This window comes from Cephus cinctus, unplaced genomic scaffold (genome assembly GCF_000341935.2).
Source record: "Cephus cinctus unplaced genomic scaffold, Ccin1 Ccin1_scaffold1184, whole genome shotgun sequence".
In the NCBI taxonomy this organism is placed as follows: domain Eukaryota; kingdom Metazoa; phylum Arthropoda; class Insecta; order Hymenoptera; family Cephidae; genus Cephus; species Cephus cinctus.
Window position 1 is genome coordinate 702,674 of NW_014333664.1, and position 13,464 is coordinate 716,137.

Sequence of the window (13,464 nt, forward strand, 5' to 3'; positions counted from 1 at the left end):
GTAAAATTTAATTTGGCACGATCGTCGCCGCGCCGTTTTTGAATCTCGAATCGATCGTCCCACGTCCCCTCTGCGATTTCGGCCGCTTGAATCCTGCAGGAAGATAAAGGAAAATAATAAAAGAGTAAGGGACAAGGTGCAGAAGCAAAAATACATATACCTTAGCGAATGCCGGGTCAAGGGTTATTGCTGAAGTTCATGCTGATTCTACTCCCTGCTGAATATGTAATACGCCCCAGCATGTAGAAATATTTGCCAGCTAAAATGCTAGGATGGTTTTCATACTTGCTCTTTGTATTATTCACGCTTACCAAGGTTGCACGTGAAACTGGTTTAATTGAAAAATATGCACGGTCTGCCCTCCTCTTCGTGTCTTGAAAGCCGCATCCCTGTGTCATATTTCAGATATATGCTTTTAGCCCGGGTTTTTCAACGCTATCAAGTATTCATGAGATTTATGCGAGCGATGCAGATGGCCGAGCAGCTATGATATTTCATGGAAACTTTCGTGATTCGCGAATGTTTTTTTCCGCTATCCCTTAACGTGTATTAACGGAAGGCTGGTATGTTGATAATTTTAGTGATATTTTTAGTCTCAACGGAAAATATTACGAGCGGAGGTCGCGGACGTAGATCTTGCGTAAAGTAACAAATGAAATATATATATAAAAAAAAATTATAAATAATCATGAAGCTCCTTTCACTGGTCAACGCCGCGGTGCTATTAGCATGAACCTTCACGTAAATATGAGTGAAAATGAGAAAGCCAGGTAAACACGATACAGCGCTACTTTCTTCAGTCCGTACACTTATTTTCCAAAACCCCCTCCAACGAGCGTATAAGTGCAGTACGAAATACAAAAGGATCTCTCGAAGTCTGATAAATATTCACTAGGACCGACAGGATGCTGTCCAAGTAGAAGGCTGCAGGAAGAAAAAGAGATAAAAGTAGATGGAACCAAGCCAACGAAATTTTTTTTTTCTTTTTCATTTACATTCGCCAAGAAATTGGATTCCTCGCTGTAACAATAACTCGTACTAATTATACGTGATTTGCTTGATTATTTGAAGGGTACGAAATAGGAGTAACTTTCAATGAATTTCATATTCCATCTTACGATTGATTTAAAGTTTTTTTTAAAAGTGCGAATTAAATTTCGCCTTAACGTGCGCACTTCGATCGTAAGTTAATCAAGGCCAATGTTTAATTATACCGATTCGCCCTCTAGTCTTGCTAATTATCGAATACAGCCTGCTATTCATTTTAAAAAATTTAACCCGGCAAAGAATAAAACTGATATTGAAAAAATCAGAATAATTAAAACGTCAATTGACACTCCGTACAATTATGCAACGTGGATAACGAGATAAATTTTGACAAATAGTTTCACAGTTTTTACTCCGGATTGAAAAAAAAAAAATATTGTCCACGCGTGAAAAATGATGCATCACTGCACGAGATGAATAGTAGATATTATTGACCTTGATATTTATCAATTTTTGATATTCCACCAGAACGATTGTTTTATATATTTGCCATCGTAACGAATTAACGTCAACGCTGACGTCATAACGCTGACGTCGGATGAGGACTAAGCCCAACCCGTCATCAGTAAACTTCATGTTGGTACAATGTCCGGGAAGGGGAGGAAGGTGATAAACGAAACTCACCCCTCTGGCATAGTGCCTTGCAAGCACCATACCACCCTGTACCATCCAAACTTCCTATATAAGACTTTATATGTATACATAGTAGCTGTGCATATCATGGACTTTATACAGGGATGGATTTGAAGGGTTTATTCGAAATTTCGAACCCCTGTACCATAACCCCATATAAAAAGTTGGTTTCATCCTTTTCCCTTTACAGGCCTTCGAAGAGCTCGAGGAGCTTCTAGCCAAGCACAATATTTGCATTGCCATCAAGGAGAAATTGGTAAAGGACTCGGGAGTTGCTGAAGAAACCGCCTACGACAATATAGTGCAGAAACTGCTGACGAAACCACGAGCAAGGGGTAAGTCTGAATAAAACGATATACCCAAAAAACCCCGTTCCTTCGATTTTTCAAAATATCTTAAAACGCGCGTAAATCCTTGATGACACTGAATTATTTCAGGAGAAAAAAAATGCACAGACGTGACGTCACATACGTAAAAGTTCTCATAGAGAAATACACTTGTTCAAAAAATGATCTCGAGTCTATCGATATTGAATTTACAGTGATCCTCGGTGGACCTAAAACTCTGTGGATAACATGGTATTTCATCAAAAGTCCCCTAGACTCAAAATTCAAAACTGATAGAATGTTGCAGGAGAGTCGATAACTATTGCGGTACAAGTACTTGGCACGTGATACGTGGGTCGCGAAGTTTCCCGTGAGAACTCGATTGCAGGTAGCTTCAAAAGACTAAAATTCTCGAGTTGAAGAATTTTCAAGGGAAGATGTACGATTGGGAGATAAAGAAAAACTTTTTCAACTTCTTCTTCGTCCCTCCGCTTTAACAGTTTCCCTTTGTATTCTCCCTATGTCGATATACGTTCTTCTCGATTTCCAACGCCGCGTCCGAAACTCTGACTTCCCATTGAGGATTAGTATCACATCCCACAGGGATCCCACGCGCTACGACTATCTCCCTCCTTCTGCTCATATAAAACAGGATTGCCCATTTTGAGCTCGTGCTACCTCAAGGATAACGTATTATGGCCATTTTCCACTTAGCCCGCGAGAATCCGATTCCAAGTTCGGGTCGGGTAGCCTGAAAAAGCTACGACTTGGAAGATATGTCCAAAGTTCGCTTACGAGCGAAGGTTCACAATAAATACGGTGTGAAGTAGATATAGCCTAGGGGTTGCCGAGAATTATTGGTAGAATAGGGTTGAGAATAAAAAAATATTAAACGAGAGCATACGTACAAGAAACGGGGTCGGGATGAAACAATGGAGAAAGAAAAAACAGAAAGTTCTACGAATTTGGTGCAGTATTTCACGCGCTTATCCCTACCATCCCTTGGATCAATCCAATCAGAAGGTAGAAGTAAACGTAACGTAGCCCAGTTGATCCTGGGATTTCTCAGTGGCCCAACCACAATTTCACTGAACCACACGCTACACATTTCTATGTCTTTCTCTCCCCGAAATTCTCACTTGATCCGTGACTTGGTGTAATTAGAAAATAAAAGATCCTTAACCACGCCAAAGTAACTGTTCCCTGGGTCCATTCGGAAATAATGAAGTAAAATGTTACGGACGTTTCGGTTAATTGAATCCTATCTGGCTGTATTTCTGACGTGGCAAAAAAAAAAGCACGGAGAAGCGTCTAATTGATATCGCAGACGTTGCCAGGCAAAAAAAAAAGAGAAAAAGACCCCCTACGCTATGTGGACTCCCTATCGAATAGCTTGAGAGGGATAAAGGAAAGAAATTCTTACCCCTGTTCGAAAAGCTACGTAGTCAAAATTGATAGTTCAACCGTGAGGGTGAGAATCTCGTAAATTCCTCTAACGTCCACGCAAAGTTCTATCGATAAATTTTTCAACTAGTCTCTTGTCGTCTGACGGATAGCCAATAAGACTCGGTATTATCGAACAAGAAAATTGCTTCTTCTTATTCGCACAACTCGAGAGAGGATGAGAAGAAACGTTCGCTAATAGCAAAATATATTTCGTTGTGGATATTGACGCTTTGGGAAAAAAAAAGTTTTCAATATAAAATCTCAAGAATAATAATGATATTCCAATACCAATATACGTAACGATTTATATACACGCAACATAGGTGCCTCGGAGTTACATACGTAATGACTTCGAAAAAAGTCCATTAAATTTTGTCGACAAACTGCCCCCCGCCCCTTTGTTTTTTTTTTATAAAACGCCTAAGTGAATTTAAATGTCATCTACGCGTATCCAGTCAACAAAATCCAATCGTCTCTGTATAGACATTTTCGATATAAATATTTTCGCTGTAAGAGCATCTAATTTGAGTAAAGGTCTTATAACGCAGGGTGTGCGCCACCCACTGACTTTCTAGACTCATCATATCTCCAGCTATATTTAATGCAAGGTTGAAAAGTTCAGCGACTTGCTGCATCACCTGGCAGCTGGAGAGCAATTTTCTCGAGACACTCAAAGTCCCCTGGGATTTTCAAGGAACGAAGAACCCCTGCACTTTTCACCTCGCTAAGATATACCAGGAAAAACCTACACCCCCTAACGTCACCCCGTGTACGCTGCATATTCCCATGAGCAACCCCTTAAGAAATATTTCATCACTCTCGGTACACAGACGCTGCACCAATATTAGCAGGGCTGACGGTAACTACAAAAGTGCAAGAGTCTCTAGTCAATGACGAAGTATGACTTAAAGAGACAAAAAAGAACTGTGTGATAAGATTAGAGGTTTTGCAAAAGTTACATATACAAAAGAAAAAGAAGAAAAAGTTTATTTTCGTCCTGCATGCAGCAGCTGTTAAATATTTAGGTTGAATCCGGATTTTCCAGAGTCTCATAGAAGATTGTAAGGGATGCTTACCAAGAACTACACCCTCGGGACTGAACTACGGAAGTGACTAACTTCGAGATGGCATCCTGTAGGATAAGTAGAAAATCCCGAAAACTCCTCTCGGTCCAGGTTTACGGACAACAACGGAGTTGTCATGAAAATTGCGAAAAAAAAAATTATTCTTCAAAAAAATTTGCGAATAATTGTACTCGCAAGGCAATGGGCATGGAAGATCTCAAAATTATCCTAAAAAAGTGACGTAGATATTAAGTTTAATATCCGCGAAAAATTCCTTCGAAAAAAAAAATACAACAAACACGTGTACCGGTACGTCCTACGAAACAGAGTGACAAAACAATGAAATTAAACTGACACATAAATTTTATTGCTAATGACATTCATCGCCAAACTTATCCAGCATCGTGTCTAAACCAACAATATAATTCAATGTTAAAACAGAAACCGTATTAACGCCCCAAGAGAAGCTCGTGAATTCTAATAAAAGCTTAATTAATCCCAACCAGTGAAACTGTCGTTACAACCAAGTAAGCCTATTTCGCAGTTACTAGCCAGATTCAGATTTTGCTTAAAGGAGTCCGGAATGAAGTCTATGGTACAACAGATCAGAAATCCCAACGTGTACGGTGGAGTGAGAGAGATAGAGAGAGAGAAAACAGTGGAAGACAGACAGAGAACCTAGAGAGAAGTAACTTGTCTCTTGTTTCAAGTTACGTACCTAAATACACGTACGCGTATACCAGCCAGAGCCAGGGGCGCGCACGGTACACCGAATTACGTTTGCATTATACACCCGTTATTAAACGCAACACGTCTCCATCCAACTGTTTCGTTATCCTTGCTCTACCTCGACGTTCCAGGATCTCCCAGGACAAATTGTCCTGAAAAGAGAGGGTGAATGCCTACGTATATGAATACACATACAGGTATACCTAACGAGAAACGGGAACTGCCAGAGATTTGAACAGATTGGAAGTTTCAAAGCCGTTCTGTCAAATCGATCTTAACTATCCATCAGTTTCAAGGGATCATCCCACAAATGACGTGACACATCCCCGAACACGGTGGCCATTTACTCGGTACACACATCTACAAACATATCTGGCCTTTAAAAGGAAACTCAATGATTCTCTGTAATAATGGACCAAATTACACTTCATTTCAGTAATAATCAATTTTTAATTCCCTGAACCCGGACTAATCCCACCAGGAATAATTAACCTGTACAGATCGAGGTGACCTCTCATTTCTTAATCGTCCCTATTGGCACGTGGATACATATTACGATAAGGAATATATACTTGTATCTTATGTAATATTTACGAAAAAATATAAGAATGCAAAAAAAGAGGTAATTGCAATTTCAATTTAATGCTTTTCTCATACAGGTGGTTCAGTGATACTTCGAGTGTTCCGTTATTGAGTGTAAAGCTTCGTTCTTTATTTTTTGACTTTACCTCACTTTTACCTTGTATGTCTATTCTTTGATGGAGAAAAAAAAATAATGCCGAACCAAACCCCATGCACGAAGTTCAATACAGAATGGTATCGCGTTCCAGTCGTTTCATGCATATAAAGTCGGCACCAGCATAATACAGCTTCCGTTCTTCAACTGGGAGATGAAAAGTTTTCACATTTTCCAATAGCCAGAGTCGAGTTAGGTAAGAGAGTGTCTCGCTTACCAAAATTCCCGCGGGTAAAATATAAGGATGGAATTCACATCAAATATACCATCCTGAGGAAATGCCATTTAGAGGGCCGTTAGTAAGGGGAGTATTCTCGGTAAGGGCATGCAAATCGGAATGGCCATGAAAATTCAAAAACTTCATCGCGCTCGTACATAATCCAAGATAAAATCGAAAAAATATTCTGACGAGTAGAGTTGTGAAAAAGTACAATAAAATAAATTCCTTAGGGAAATATTTATCTTCTCGATATACGGGTACCCGGATCCTTAAGGATAATGGATGGACACTCGAGATGGACCTATAAGAAAAATTGATCCCACTTAGTTAACCTCTGAATCGACTCGAACTTTGTACTTCGTACCAAAGCTTTGATTTCATCTGTATATGAAAATGTGCATCTAGAGTGCTATAAAATAATTAATATGTCAACGAGCTTTTATAGAAAGCCATTCAGCATAAATCAGGTGAAAGAATAGTCTAATATATTTAAATATATTTTTAGGGCCATGGAATCACCTATAATAACCAAATTCATAAGGTGCATCGATGCACCATTAATGTTAATTACTGATCGGCCCTTAGTGACCCACGTACATGCGTATACCAAACGCAGTCCTTAGGAGTCTGACTAGAATGTTTTGCACTGCCATAAAAAGAAAACAAGTCCTATTCATCCTAATCGGATATGCTTGCTCGTGATAAAAGGGGAAATAAAGGGAGGAAACGTGAGAGGAAAATTTGCATGAGAAAATCGTTCGACCCTATAATTTTATACAAGGGCTGCGAGCTTGCTGTAATCAGTGGGATAACCAGAGTTCAAAAAAAAAAGGGTCAAGGAATTTTCTTGCTTATGGGAAACGTAGTTATTTTATAGGGAATAAAGAAATTTCAAAATATAAACGTTTCTCGTTTGACATTTAATTTTTGAAAGACTGTATTTCTTTATCTACGAAAAGATTTACGGCTTCGGTTATCGCTCATGAGGATTTCTTATGTAAGAAACCAATAGATAAATGCATACCTGGCGTTCAATTACTTTTCGACAGAGCCGTGTCTGTCGTCTGAAAAACGATTAGCTCTTATCATTGATCCTACCATAAATCAGGATACCTCTTAAGGAATAGCACGTATAAAATGGAAGTGTTAAACTGATCGGCAACCCATTTAAATCTTGCCGCTTTAAAACGTCCGCAGGACCCTTCGCCGTTACACACGTTTTTGTAAAAAAAACTCCTTATCTCTTTGAAAACTAGGAAAATCCTTCCTGTCGCCCTCGTGAATCACGCATTGTAAATGGAGCTTAATGGGCTGTCGGTTTGTGAAAGAATTCACACGGAATTGCTTCGAGTGCTACGTGTATCATAAAACGTAATAAGGGCCGTTCGATGTAATTATGATAATAGGATTTTTTTTACGGAATATATATTTATGTTAATTTACAAAATTATTTCGATAAAACGTTACTTTGCTACAATACTTCTCCATTTACCTGAGAGTGATAAAACTCTGCAAACTTATCATAAGACTCCAAAATTCCAAATGACTTTATGCTTATAAAACAATCCATAGAATTACAGTTATATGGATGAAATGAACTCTGAATAAATTTTACAAAAAGTATATATACAGTTCATAGAAATATTACGAAGCACGTAGATATCGTACTTGTATATCAGTGTGCCAGAATTTATAACCTAAAACTTTATTTCTGTAATTTAGTTGCATGAGGGGTGAATGAGGTAGGTGGGGGTGAATGAGGGTAGTGGCAGAGTTTGTTTTACGAAAATTCGCGGATTAACGAACGTAATGGAAGTACGTGGTAAAGAAAGAAATAGGTTTACCAAGTCCAATCACACGAATACCCTGATTTTATTCCCTTACAGCAACGCCCATGGGTCTTCAATATTTTGCCAGGAAATTAAAAAAATTTCTACAGCCCAATTTACAAAATCACAAATCCAGCGCATATCGCATCTTGCAAATTGGTCCGACAATTTATTTGAACAATTCGAGTGGTTTTAGCTGTTATGATAAAAACCCATGTTTCTTTGCATTCCCTCATAAACATATCTTTATCATCTTATTTAACGAGTACAAATGTATTTTCAATTAATTATTTTTCTTCGATCCATTCAGGATGCATAATCTTTGGATCGGATCAAGAAGTAGCTGGGGTGATGCGTGCAGTTAGAAGATGCAATGCCACCGGGGCGTTTTCCTGGATCGGAAGTGACGGATGGAGCGCACGGGGATTGGTGAGCGACGGAAACGAACCGGAAGTCGAAGGAACGCTTTCGGTGCAGCCGCAAGCAAATCAGGTGAACGGATTCGAGGAATATTTTCTGAATTTGACGGTGGAAAATAATAAGAGGAATCCCTGGTTTGTGGGTAAGTAAAAAAAAAAAAGTTTTGGTAAACCTTACGCAATTGTTCCCTTTGTATAAAATTTAATCGAGATTCCTCGTCACGACACGCTTCTACGTGCGTGCGTTGACACTGTCATTTCCGACTCGTTTCTAGCCATTTCCGCTTATGCATACTCGTATAGTCCGTTCTTCAAAATAGAGGATGCCGCGCGCTTCCAACCGGAATAAACGCTCCTGCGCTTTCATGCTAAAAACACGAAACACAGTCAGCATTAGGGGAAATTTTGCATAATACATAAAGCCAGTGCTCCGACGAGTTTAGAATCCATCCGTTGCGGATGAAATAAGTTGAGCATGAAAAAGCGTGAAAAACGAAAAATTTTTCAACTCGCAAAACGTTCAGATTACTCTAAACCTGTACGTTTTTTTTTTCGCGGTTACACAAAAATACCACAATACCTTGAATATGCATATTTTAATTTCACCGAAACCCTCGGCCTATCGAAATCCCATGGAACTGAATAATCCTACTGAAAAAAAAAAAAAAACCTTAAAAATTGTATAACACGTATATCCATTCTTCAAAAAGTCAGGGTAACTCACCGGCTGTATTTCAAATTGTAATAGACTGTTTCGTAAGCATAAAGTTTGCCGCTCGAAGAGACAACTTTTTTTTCCTAAGGTTCGTGCTCGGCGTCGTCCACGAGATAAAATATCACACGCATTTATCATAAAAATGACGCGGCATGTGGGGTTCGGGGTGAAGATATTTTATTTACCTTTCCTCCTCATCCTTTTCTGCATTATGTTACTGTCTCTTACAGAACAGGTCAAAGGAGTAGATCTCCGTAAAACTCCCGGCCTGCATTCACGTTAAAAAATTGGATAAGAACCATGAGCTCAGATTGAATTTTCACGCTGGATTATACGCGATGAACAAATTGCCTCTCGTTTGTAATAATCGTATAAACGTTCAGCGAACTGAAACATGACATTGATTAGTACAGTAGTTTAAAAATTATGTAGCTGGTCATATTTTCTTAAATTAGTAACCTTCGTTGATGAATTATACCCTTGGGAGGAGTCCCATAGTAATACTCCATCACTTCAAACTATTCATTTAATTCTATCATGGGCGTAGATTGTACTAATTAACGCGACTAATTAAAATGTAGTGCCTGGCAAAACTCCAATATTGAATACGGTAGTGGTACAATGGCCGCAGTCGAAAATTTTCTAGTACAAAATTATCGCCATTCTTATACGTCCTTATTACATAAGTAATTATGCTACAACTAATTTTTACTAATAGGCAATTTTGTATCTGTATAAGCAATAAATGTCAATACAGATACAAAATCGTTTGTAAATAATAGAACTGCCGTTTGGCCAACTTCACACAGTTTCATATTTTATCCCTTCCTACCGATGAACGTAGATACAGTGCTCGGAAATAAATTTGTTTTCAACTTTCAAAAGCTCAAAGAAGTTAAACGAGAATGTAAATATAAACACGAAACGTGATTTCTTTTTCTTTGATGCTAAAAAATAAATTAGGCACCTTAGATCTTAGTGGATTTCTCTTTGTTCATACTGCTTAATAGTACAATTTTTGTTTTATTCTAACATTATTATTTTTTATTTTTTTTTATTATCTAATTACAGAATTCTGGGAGGATCACTTTCAATGTCGTTATCCAAACGCTTCTTGGACGCCATATAATCAAAAGTACACAAAGCCGTGTACAACAAAGGAACGTCTCACTAAGCAAAATACAGCTTTCGAAGATCAGTTACAATTCGTTTCAGATGCTGTGATGGCGTTCGCTTACGCATTCCGGTAACTTTTAGAAAAATCGAATGAAATCTACTAGTACAAATAAAAGACGATGAATAAAAATATAATACTTCTACAATCCTTTATAGCGACATGCACAGGGATTTATGTCACGGCAAGGCAGGACTTTGCGACGCCATGAAACCAACAAAAGGAACTGAACTCCTAAGATACCTAAGAAAAGTATCATTCGAAGGTAAGAAATATAAGAGAAAAAAAAAGAAGCAAAATCATTCCCATTTTATGACACGTTAAACATTTAGGTCTAAGCGGTGACAAATTCAGGTTCGACAAAAATGGCGATGGTCCCGCTCGATACAATATTATACATTTCAAACAGACATCACCAGGAAAATACAAATGGATTCGAGTAGGTAAATACTTGGAAGGAGAATTGCGCCTGAACATGTCAGGTAACTATTAACGGAATTACGCAGTATAAAATTATCTTAAGCGGTATCTAAATGGCACGTACGCACGATGAAAAAAATGCACCTACAATCCCATAGAAATTCAATTCCGCATGGGACATCCGCAACCACCCGAAAGCGTCTGCTCGTTGCCTTGCGAAGTTGGACAAGCCAAGAAATACGTAGAGGGTGAAAGCTGCTGCTGGCATTGCTTCAATTGCACACAGTACCAGGTGGGATATTAATTAAACGTTATGTCTACAGCATAATATAGCTACCCACGCCGTACAATAGACACGAAAGCTCGCGTTTCCCGTGAAATCTGCACCTCGCGGATGCCACCTCATTCGGGTTAATCTACAAAACACGGGATGTGCTTTCGATTAGGAGGGTCGAGGCACGCGATTACGAGGGCAATTAGCATAAGTTTTCAGAAATATGGGAAACCTCTATAATCGTGCCCTGCAGCCCTTGAAAAACATTCACATTAATCCCCACAATAAGGGTAGATAGCTATAACAATTTTCGCATGTATTCATATACAAGAGCTTAATGAACTCCGAACACAGAGAAAGTTTGAAGACGTTTATTAAACTTTTTCTCTTTCTCTATAGATAAGGCACCCTCTGGATGAGACACAGTGTCTTGCTTGTCCTCAAGGTACAGTCCCTGACGAAACGCATTCCTATTGCCGTGACATTCCTGAAGAATTTCTCAAATTAGAGAGCGGATGGGCAATAGGCGCAATGTCTTTCTCTTCCACAGGAATTTTGGTAATATCCTTTATAATGTTTCTTCTTATCAAACGAAATTCATATTCTCTTCATTCGTTTATCGTCACAGGTTACACTCTTTGTCGGCGGCGTCTTCCTCAGGCATAACGACACCCCAGTGGTTCGAGCATCGGGACGAGAATTATCTTACATTCTTCTAACAGGAATACTTTTATGCTATCTGGTAACCTTTGCCCTTGTGCTGAGACCAACGGACATTGTGTGCGGCATACAAAGGTGACTGCAAAACAAAAATATTTGATATGTATAACAAACACTAAATTTTTAACACCGCTGTCGCATAGCGACGAATACATAGAAATCAAGGTCCACGAGAGATTAAAGTCCGTGCAAAAGTTTCTTCTGAAATTTACATTGGCAAGTCTTCAAGACAAAGCAAAAGGGAGAGCAAAATTAATTTAGGGCTAAAGGATTCTCTGCAGTTTTGCACGCCTTACAGTAATTTCCGAAACTTCAAACAAAATTGTCCTAACAGGCTTACCATCCACTTTTGAATCAGCCTCAAGGGACTTTTAGAAGAATTATTTGACACTGCGTACACAAGTCCTACCTCTTTGTCAATCCTCTCCCCCTATAACACATAACGTGTGCACAAAGTGTCTCAATTCTAAGGACCCGACAGAAGAGACATTCACGTTCACGCCTCAGTTCACAAGAATTCCATTTAAGTGCGCATACGTTTGCACAAAGACGACAAAGCAGCAACAGTTAAATGTTTTTATCTGAAAAAAATACAACTTCCTCTTAGACAAAAATTCAATACATCCACTTATGAAATTAAAACATTGATTAAAAAAAAATTCAAAGCACCATCGGCAACGATGCAAAAAGACTTTAAGGTCCTATCAGGCATACATCCAACATAAATTTTATCGTTACGACATTATGGCTCTAGGGTCCTCCCAAAATATCAATATTTTACGAACAACCCTGTCTACCTGAAAACCACCCATAGCTTTTATAGGCCATGATATCAAGTTATCGCAATGTCCACAGTAATCTCTATTCTCAAGGAATATAGGGTATCGACGTATCCCATGTATCCTTTGTCATCGGAAAGTGCTCTAAAAAAACAACAACATAAGATTAGCATTACAAAGTAACTACAAGCATTACAAATATTCTCATATACCTGTATCCCAATTCTCATTTCAGATTTGCCGCCGGCTTCTGCTTTACAGTCGTCTACGCTGCACTGCTAACGAAAACTAATCGTATAGCACGAATCTTCAATGCCGGTAAACACAGCGCCAAGAGACCATCGTTCATCTCTCCACGATCGCAACTGATAATATGCTCTGGACTAGTTGGCGTCCAGATACTCATCAATGGCGTATGGATGGTTATTGACCCTGCAAGAGCAATGTATCATTACCCAACCAGAGAGGATAATCTGCTAGTGTGTAATAGTTACATCGATGCCAGTTACATGATAGCGTTCTCCTATCCGATAATATTGATCGTAGTCTGTACGGTTTACGCGGTGCTAACAAGAAAGATACCGGAAGCGTTCAATGAGAGCAAGCATATCGGTGAGTCTGGTTATAAATCAGAATCCATTGAAAAGCCCAAAATCAAAATTTCACCAGCTCGATCGTCATGTTCCAGTACGAAATTTCACGCATGTCCATTATTTGCAGGCTTCACAATGTACACGACATGCGTGATATGGTTGGCTTTCGTGCCGCTGTACTTTGGTACCGGAAATCACGTGGCTCTCAGGATCACTTCTATGTCCGTAACCATCAGCCTCTCGGCATCCGTGACCATAGCGTGCCTCTTCAGTCCGAAGGTGAATGCCCTGTGACTTCCGTTATTACATAAGCATCCGGGTTCCTTCGGTGGTCGAACCG

The 13,464-nt window shown here is 39.0% G+C and overlaps 1 protein-coding gene and 2 long non-coding RNA genes across 6 annotated transcripts in view; 1 reads left to right on the forward strand and 2 right to left on the reverse strand.

Annotated features, from left to right (window-relative positions):
* LOC107272547 (metabotropic glutamate receptor 2) overlaps positions 1 to 13,464 on the forward strand; it is a 130,856-nt gene that overhangs the window by 115,935 nt on the left and 1,457 nt on the right. For 2 of the 3 annotated variants that reach the window (XM_015749803.2, XM_025089825.1), the window contains 10 exons: positions 1,871 to 2,015; positions 8,341 to 8,592; positions 10,236 to 10,410; positions 10,497 to 10,603; positions 10,671 to 10,820; positions 10,917 to 11,050; positions 11,432 to 11,590; positions 11,661 to 11,827; positions 12,767 to 13,143; positions 13,252 to 13,403. In XM_015749803.2, coding sequence (XP_015605289.1) covers positions 1,871 to 2,015; positions 8,341 to 8,592; positions 10,236 to 10,410; positions 10,497 to 10,603; positions 10,671 to 10,820; positions 10,917 to 11,050; positions 11,432 to 11,590; positions 11,661 to 11,827; positions 12,767 to 13,143; positions 13,252 to 13,403 — 1,818 coding nt within the window. Of the gene's footprint in view, positions 1 to 1,870; positions 2,016 to 8,340; positions 8,593 to 10,235; positions 10,411 to 10,496; positions 10,604 to 10,670; positions 10,821 to 10,916; positions 11,051 to 11,431; positions 11,591 to 11,660; positions 11,828 to 12,766; positions 13,404 to 13,464 lie in introns of all 3 variants that reach the window. The other variant, XM_015749802.2, reaches the window with a different exon arrangement.
* Positions 8,599 to 10,213, reverse strand: LOC112495068. Its single transcript, XR_003061242.1, has 3 exons — positions 9,624 to 10,213; positions 9,350 to 9,551; positions 8,599 to 8,817 (listed from the first exon to the last, which is right to left on the reverse strand). It is a non-coding gene; the product is annotated as an uncharacterized LOC112495068 (long non-coding RNA).
* On the reverse strand, positions 11,692 to 13,130 carry LOC107272550. Of its 2 annotated transcripts, none has more exons than XR_001538983.2 (5): positions 13,026 to 13,130; positions 12,744 to 12,963; positions 12,422 to 12,675; positions 12,162 to 12,333; positions 11,692 to 11,831 (listed from the first exon to the last, which is right to left on the reverse strand). It is a non-coding gene; the product is annotated as an uncharacterized LOC107272550 (long non-coding RNA). The 2 variants fall into 2 exon arrangements; XR_003061241.1 differs by having other exon boundaries at positions 11,693 to 11,831; positions 12,093 to 12,333.